This window comes from Euwallacea fornicatus, chromosome 15 (assembly GCF_040115645.1).
Source record: "Euwallacea fornicatus isolate EFF26 chromosome 15, ASM4011564v1, whole genome shotgun sequence".
In the NCBI taxonomy this organism is placed as follows: Eukaryota; Metazoa; Arthropoda; class Insecta; order Coleoptera; family Curculionidae; genus Euwallacea; species Euwallacea fornicatus.
In genome coordinates this window covers 66202-74966 of record NC_089555.1, presented here as the reverse complement: position 1 = coordinate 74966, position 8765 = coordinate 66202, and the positions used below count along the sequence as shown (strand labels likewise).

At 33.6% G+C, this 8765-nt stretch overlaps 1 protein-coding gene across 1 annotated transcript; it reads left to right on the top strand.

Moving 5' to 3' along the window:
* Window positions 1-762: 762 nt before the first annotated feature.
* LOC136343544 (tetratricopeptide repeat protein 17) lies at window positions 763-7307 on the top strand. Its single transcript, XM_066290323.1, has 15 exons — window positions 763-967; window positions 1216-1817; window positions 1875-2162; window positions 2222-2372; window positions 3767-4022; window positions 4071-4197; window positions 4251-4503; window positions 4555-4728; window positions 4783-4996; window positions 5054-5458; window positions 5518-5680; window positions 6253-6496; window positions 6549-6706; window positions 6760-6865; window positions 6959-7307. Exons 1-15 carry the CDS (start codon window positions 863-865, stop codon window positions 7115-7117), a joined length of 3405 nt encoding a protein of 1134 aa, XP_066146420.1. The 5' UTR covers window positions 763-862; the 3' UTR covers window positions 7118-7307.
* Window positions 7308-8765: the final 1458 nt, after the last annotated feature.

Sequence of the window (8765 nt, the reverse complement as noted above, 5' to 3'; positions counted from 1 at the left end):
ATTGTTCGGATTCTTACTTTCTGTGGAACCTAACAACACGTCATAATTAGCAATTATCATAGTTGAGGATAGTTTTGATTGTTTATTCGGATATATTTGATTGATTTTTTTAGAAATGCAAACACAAAATCAAGAACACTTATCAATAATAATAATTTTTAGTTTGGTTAAGTAATAATTGTTTTAAGTGAAGTATCCCTCCGAAAAGACATTACCTTAGAATCCTTAACAATTATTAAGGTTTTTATTCTCATTAGGCTAATTGCAAATTTAGTAAAATTAATAGCTAATTAAGGGCTACATGAATATAAACATAACATTGTTGCCAGCTCATATAGAATTCACGAAAGCACAAGGTCAAGGCAAGATAAATAAATAAATAAAAATGATGTAAATTTATTCAATCTCAAAAATTATTCATTCAACAATTTGATATTACAGAAGAGTATCCTAAAGAAATAAACCATCAAGATATAATTGGCGATATTTGCAATAGGAGCCAGTGAATTTGCTCGAAAAATTGCTTTTTCAAGCGAAACCTTCATTAAATTTTGCGCTATGCGTTTCGTTCAGAGTCTGTTCGAATAAAAAATAATTTAAAACTGTAGGTTTAAAATACCTTTACTCTTTTAATCCTCTCAAAACTTATGAAAATTACAAATTTTTATTTCCACACAACCCAAAGGTACATTGATCCTTCAATTGAAACATATATTTGGCAACACAGCCTCTACTTGACATTTAAACGTCAGCGCACAGCACTAAACCCAAACAAAAACACATGATAATATAATGCTTACCCAAAAAAACATATTTTTGTGATATGATTAATTAAAGAGAACTTATTACAAAACCATAAATTATGTTTAAACAGTGTTTGTTCTTGTATTTCCTTCTTTCGACATTTACACAGCTTAACGCGGTAAATCATTGGATTGTCACACAAAGCGGAAAAATACAGGCTTTTGTAAGTTGATTTTTTAAATAAATTTCAGTGCAAAACCTCATGATAATCCTTATTTAAATCACAAGTCGTAAAGTCATGAATGAAATATTCTAAGTTATTTCCCATAGTATACTTGCTCCTCAATCATTCATCAAAATTTTTTTAAAAACCCATAAAAAATCCTTTTTTAAAACCCCAGAATGTTTTCAATGAACTCCTCTCATTTATTTCTTATATATACCCTCAACTATTCATGAAAACTGTTTAAGCTGGATTCTCCCTTTGATCTTCGCAAGCCTGATGATCTGCTAGCACTCCTTGACCAAGAAAACCGTAAAAATGATATAAATGATCTCTATGAAGAGCTTCTATCACGGAAGAATGCTATAGAAAAAAAGTGGCTAAATATAGAGAAAAATTCAAATATTGGTTCTAAAGTTACCTCTGAAGATGTTGATTGCATTGCTGCAGATACTTTATTTTCTGATTTAGACCTTTACAATAACATTGGAATTAATGGGACTGAAAGAGGGATTACTATTACTGTGCCTAAGAAAGTAAATATGGAAAGAGATAAAGATAAAAGCAGTAAGGAGTATAAAATACCAACATGTATGAATTTGACTCCTGAAACATGGTCTGAATCATTGGTTAATAAGACAAATTTAATTTTGAAACCTGAGGAATCACTTAGAAAAACATTTTTGCCAATGAAATCTTTGGACCAATTTGGGTATTACATTGTTAAATCTCTAAAAGAAAATTCTACTTCTTGGGTGCATTATAACTTGGCTTCTTTCTATTGGCGAATCAAGGGAGAGGGAGATAAGGCCATTGATTGTTTAAAATTAGCAATACAGTTTGTTAGAGGGTCTGTTTTGCAAAGTGAAAATTGAAAAATCAATTTTTTTATTGGCTTTCATTGCAGCAACTTCCAAGATATCCCTTTACACAACTTAGCAGGAATTTTACACCAATCTCGACACTCCAAAGAAGCTATTCAAATCCTTAACAGTGCAATTCAATTCGCCCCTAAAGAACCAAAACATTATTTTGCAATGGCAAACATATATGCTGCCTTGCGGGATTTTAATAGCTCAGTTGTCTATTATGAGAAGTTGCTGGAAATTGATCCCAACAATAAGGAGGCTGCTAATTACCGACATGCAGTTTTATGTTACCATAAGCTCGAGACTGCACTTACCACCTTTCAGAAGTGAGTTTTGGTTCAATGGTTGGATATGGTTTTCTTTATTGGGTTTGCTTATTGTTAAGTGACTTGCAAAGCATTCTATTCGAGCTGCATGATTATCACAGTATACAGCAGCAGTGGTTGAGACTGCAAGAGCGATTAATGTGGGAGACTGCTTCATTTGATTATCAGTACGATGCAGTTGGGCCTGAGATCTTAGATGTGCCTAAGAAAGTAAGTAATTGGTATTTGGTTTTTGAGAAAATGACTTTTTTGGTATATTCTGGTAAATGTACTTATCTGGAACAGTCAACATTGCTAAAAATTTTCTAGATTTATAAGTAAATTAAAAAACAGGATAGAAAATACCTCAAATTTCTTGAGTGTTTACCACTTTAGAGATAGAAGATATCTAAATTTTTATTTAAGAAGACAGGAATTTGCACCAAGTTTCTTGATTCTTATAGGATTGTAAAGACTTTCCCGAAAATCGCGGGGAAGAAAAAACCACAGCAAATACCTACCCTGCTTAAATCCTATCAATTCTAATAAATGTTTGTTCTTATGCATCGACTAAAGAAAAAAATGCATTCAAAGAACTGAATGCTATCAATTCTTTGAAGTTCATATGTTCTTGTTTGCACAATTGTCCTTATTTGAATTAAAACGGTTAAATCCGTAAGGAAAACCTACTTAAAACCGTTAAACCCTGATGAAATGGATAGGTTTATAGAAAAAAACCTCCGGTTATTGCTAGCCCTGAGTTTTTGCTAATTTTATGGATACATCTTGTAAAAAAGTCTGAAAATACCTCATCTCATATGTATAATCACTTTTAATAGTATTTTATAGCCTCAACTGATCATACGCAGTAGTAGCAAAACAGGATTTATTGAACATGCCATTACATACATATACAATAGACCATTGACCTAAGTTCTCAGTCTAGTTGCAATTAAAAACTAATAGAAAACTAGTTTGGTTTACATGTTAAAAACCAACCCTAAATAAGCAGAAACCTAATCGAACAGAATAGTTTAGTTTTACTTGGTTTTATCAGTTTAGATAAAATTATGGTAAGGTGGTTACGGCTGAGCTGAAGCTAGTGAGGATGTCAATTAGGTTGCGTTCAAAACTTTTTCTCATTCTTCTTATTTAACCTGAATAGATAGAGTTTACCAACATTGGAGATTTCCTTGGTTTGAGGAAAATTTCTTCGAAACTGGCGATAATTTATTTTCGATTCGTTCTAATCGAGGTGATCTCATAAAGATTGTCAATGGAGGCTAAGTGATATGGATTATGAAGGACTTGGACGGTGGTGAGAACTCTCAAGTACCGCTATAAGATCGTTAGTAGTAGTAAGTCTGAAATCCAGCAACAAAATTTGGGGGTATACAATCATTAGGCCACATATTATTCAGTAGGTCTTTGCTGTTGTTCCGCCAGAACTCAGGGTTATTGCGTCTGAACATCTTTCCAAGGAGGCTCTCAAACATATAAACAAATTGTCTGTAATTTTATAAGATATTAAACATTAAAATATCCTCTATTACTGACTCCTCCTGCCTCACACACCATATTATATTTATTGAAAAATTAAATTAATTAAAGTAGTCAATATTTAGGTCCAAAGATGTCTGAAAAGAACTACTGGAGGCAAACCGATGATATCTTGCGATTTCTATGAAAAGACCCCAGAGATGGACAAACTTAACCTGCATAGTTTATTTCAAATTGTTGAGAATGAGAAGCATAAATTTATTTCGCATCCCTTAAATCTTCGCCTATCTTCAATCCAAGACGATTACGGTAAATCCAAGAGCGCAGATCATACTTTGAGAATCGGGTTCCCGAAATTCCCCACAAGCATGCCTACTAAAGGTAAATAAACTTAATAACGTTTATTTTTAATTTATTCACTTACTATAGGCAATCAGTATTTTGACGTTACTGGTTGGCCCCGGAAAGAGGAGTGTATGGAATGGAATTTGCCTATTGAGGAAAAAGAGGACTTACATCTAGCATTATTTTTACCACCAGAAAATAAAGGATATATGTAAGATTTACCACATACTCAAAAAGCAAATTAGACTTATCCAGATATTTCAGGCTTAAAAAAGCACTAACTGATGAGTTGAATCTACCCGAGGGCTCTCAGCATGAATTACCGTGGTATCCACCAGTGTGTGAAGGCGATAACATAGATGGGGAAAAATTCCTGCCTATTTCACAGGAGAAACACAATTTTGACATTGAGCAAAAACCTTCGGAATTTCTGAAAAAAGAGCTGCTCAAATATGTGAGTGATGGTGCTGCTGATGAACACGAAATTGGCCAGAGGATTATTAGCGCAATGGAGAAGGTAATAAGTACATTAAATTGTTGTATGAGATTTTTACTGTTAATTTCATAGAAAACAGCGCCAAAATGGGTTTTAGCCTCTTTAGCTAGTCTCTATTGGCGCGTTAGAGCTAATATAAGAAAAGCCTTGGATTGCTTAGATTTGGCTTTTCAAAACGCCCCTAAAGAGCACACTGATGTAGTTTTGGTGTCTCTGGGCTCTACAATGTATTTATTAGGCTTAAAGGTAAATAATTATTTCTGTGGTTTTATTGAGTCTGTTATTACGAACGAATTACAGGAACAATCGCTGAAATTCGCTACTTTGGCCTTTAAAATCAATTACATAGAGCCGAGCACGAATTTCCTTTTGGCGCTTTTGCATTACGAGAATAATAATCCTTTGCTGGCCATGTATTATCTGAAAAATACGTTGCGTGTAGACTCAAAGTTTTATGATGGATTGGGAGAAAAATTGTTGAAAATTTGGTCTTGTCGAATTAAACTTGGAATCGGTGAATTCAATTTTGAATTTTTGAAAACTTGTTCGAAGAGTAAATATTATTTTTTAGGACCTAAATTAGCCGGACCCATTCAGGAAGACAGGCTACCTCACTGCTTTCAGTCCGAATCAAAATCCGAGTTTTGTAACGCAGGAAATAACTGCAAGACTGATAGTATTCAATGTTTCACATCCGAACGACAAGTGATTATCGATTCTGAGGCCATTCGATCCTCAGAAACTTACGAACATTGCAAGGATAAAAGCATAAAAAGTCTGGGTGAACAAATCATGGCCTCTCTTGTTGCCGCTGAAACTAGAGAAGACGAAGACCTTCCCGAATTCAATGAGATCAAGCTCAAAGACTCAGGGAATGGTTTTTACTACCCTCATGTGCATCATCACGTTCATATGGGGCTTTCTTTGGGGGCGGAACATTTTCTTCAGGATTACAATAAAGTTGGGGATTTTTATGGTAAGAATAGCTCTATAATATTAACCTTTGTTTAGATGTTTCACTTTTGCAAAATATAGTTTCTCTGGATATTAATGACAATCCAGGCAACGAACGGCGATTGCACATATATGACAAATATGGGACTTATACGTTGTCAAGTAAACTCTGCCAATACGGGAATTTATTGGGTTCGTTTAAATACTCGCAGTTGTGGGAATTTGTCAAGGATAAAATGTTTGAGTAAGTACAGTCAAGGAAGAGGTTACTAAATGAGGTTACTAGGAGGTCTCGAAGTCGAAATTTAGGTTAATTTGTATTACTTCGGTTTTAGAAAACTTTAATACGTTACTCTTAAACTTAAATATTGATTTTTGTTGTTGTGTATTATAATAAGTAGGCCGGGTACAATTACAGTCATTTGCTGTATTAGTAGAAATGTGAATTTCAGGTATATTTACGAAATAAAATAAGGAACTTGACTTCCTATTAGGAAAATTAAAATCAAATGTTACATCTAATTTTTGAAATTCCCTGTATATTGTCTTTCACATGAGGGATTATATGGATTTAACTATAAGGGAGCTAATATCAATATATGGTGTTAGTCACCAAAATGTTCATAGTATACAATTTAAGTTGTTCTTAGGGTGCTGTGTCATCGTCATCATTTCTTACTTTCATACGCATTACTTACTTGAATTACATCACACAGATATATTTTATCACATATAGTTGTTTTGTGATACTCGGAACCTAGATATGAAGATACGAAAGTTACTAAAATTGTTTACTATTAATAAATAATTCTCTAGCATAAGTTCCTATTTGAAACAACCGACAAACAAAAACTCAAAAGAGATTGTGAAGCCTCAATGTATGCAAGTGGTAAATCCGCATATGCCTTTCGGTCTAAATGAATTGACCCTCAAAGTATTAGCATTGGAATTGCCCAACGTCCAAGACCGTGATTTAACGGAACTGTTGCAGCTCATTTGCGGCAGCTTGAAGTTAAATAGTCGAGAATTGGGGACAAAAATTGCCAAAGCGCTTGTGAAGGTATATGAAGAATACATGGAAAATGCATATCTTTAATTTGGGCTAATTGTAGGATAAAACCGACTGGCACCTTTTAATGGCCTCTGCAATTTTTTGGATGACTGTGGGGAATACCGAGGAGGCGGTGGTTTGCATCAGGGGGGTAGTCACCAAAGTTCCAATTGGTCATTTGGACATTCCGCTAATGTTTTTCAGTCGCTTACTTTGGAAGTTAGTTTTCGATTTTTTCGGTAATGATTTTTTGCTAAAAATGGTGATTTTAGTACTGGTTTGCAGGAAGAAAGTTTAAAAATTGCTCATTTGGGACTCAAGCAAAACCCATCAAATATATTAAATCATTTTAGAGTAGCAGAAATTTACATTAGATTGGTAAGTAAGCTTGACAATATTTCTTTTGATGAAAGACCACTTCCATTTACATTTAATGCATTGCCCAAATGCTTACTATTTTTGACTCTTTAGGATAAATACGAAGAAGCAGTACCTTATCTAAGGGCTTCTCTTTTACTAGACGATCGGTTCGATGTGGCTAGAATAAGGCTGAAAGCAGTTTTGTGTAAGCTGCTCTTCGAAGATGGCTACCTTCATGGTGGAATTACGACTAAAATTGTCGACAATTAGTCGTGTTCTTTAGTCGTGTTTAATGACCGAGTTCCTCTTTCAAATGAATCTCACGAATTTATTAATATATAATAACAGTTAACTAAACTTATACATTTCCTGTATGTGTGTCTCTGCTGTCAGTAAAATTTGTTTGTTTGAAACTAGTTTGTTATTATTGAAATAATAAAGAATGGGTCTTGACGTTTGATTCTAGGATTATTATTTATTATATTAATACTCTTGTCACGGCTTTATAGCAGAACAGAAAACACTTTCGATTTTATAATCTTCATGGCTCTTTCAAACACAATTTTCACTCATATTTGTAGATGTGCGGTATACCAACAAGATAAATATGTGAAGTGGGTTCATACTTTTTATATAAATCAAGCTTGGATGATTTGTGAAAACACATCTTCTCATCCTTTCTCAGTTAATGAGAGTAACCGGAAATTATTTCAAATAATAACCAACAAATATTCAGTTAAGGCGGGAGGGGGAATGTACTATTTTCCCTGAGACACTGTACGTTAAGGGGATTTTCTTAAATATTCTTAAATTAGAGTATAAAAAATAGTGGGATTAAAGTCAAAGACCTCGAACACAATTTTAGATTTAAGAGTATGTAGAATAAGAACACCCACAATAGCCGCTGTCACACGCACAAGAGTTTTCAACATCTCTCTTGTGCAGCGTCCAGCAGCTGCAGTGAATTTCTATATAGGTACCTGCAGTAATATATTCCCCGACATGTTTAACTTATAACACTGACATTAGTAATAGTTACCCTTACGATGTCAACTCCTTTAGGGAACTACTGTATTTACCAGCGATAGAAAAACCTCTGGTTAATCCTCGTGGTAAATAAGTAAATACTCCGGAAAATATATAGGTATACCTTAGTCTATTACATATTTAATGAGAACGGAACATCTGTTGGCCTCCACTCAATTTAGCAAAACTAGTAATTATTATAGCCAATGACAATTTATGGGTCATCAGAAGTACACCGTTTCTTATATCGATTCTTTAGTTGAAAATTAACTATTAAAGGAGTTTGATCATTTTATTTGGAGTTTTTTGGAATAATTGCAGGAATTGTGGTTGCCCTAAACATGCAGTTGCGTCCTAAGTGCCTACTTGTGTATCAAGTATATATAAAGTTTTGTATTTTTAATTTTGCATATTTAAAAAAGTTTTAAAAAAGTAAAAAATAATAATGAAAAATACTTTGTTTAAGTAAATATTAAAAAGGAAACTATCACATTTCACTACCTTAATACCACCTTTGACGAACCATTACCCACGATATCACTTCACTTACTGGCACTCGTCGAGGAATACAGAAGACAAATACAACTGAAGTATTTATTAGGTTTCATCCCCTATATATCTAAAACTCCCCTCCAGAGTGGGTTATTTCCACTAATACTGAAGCCAATATTGCATTCACCTTGTATTTATCGACAATAAGAGGACTGTTTTTTTATAATTCAATTATGATTCTTTAATAAGCATGTGTCTTTTTATTGGTGATTATAGGTATCAAAATTCGATATAGAGTCAAGGCCAAAAGGCATAGAAAATAGACTAGGAAAAGCAAAAAAATTAGCGTTGGTATTTGCATACACTGATTATTTTTAGATTTTAATTTTGCTGAAATAAA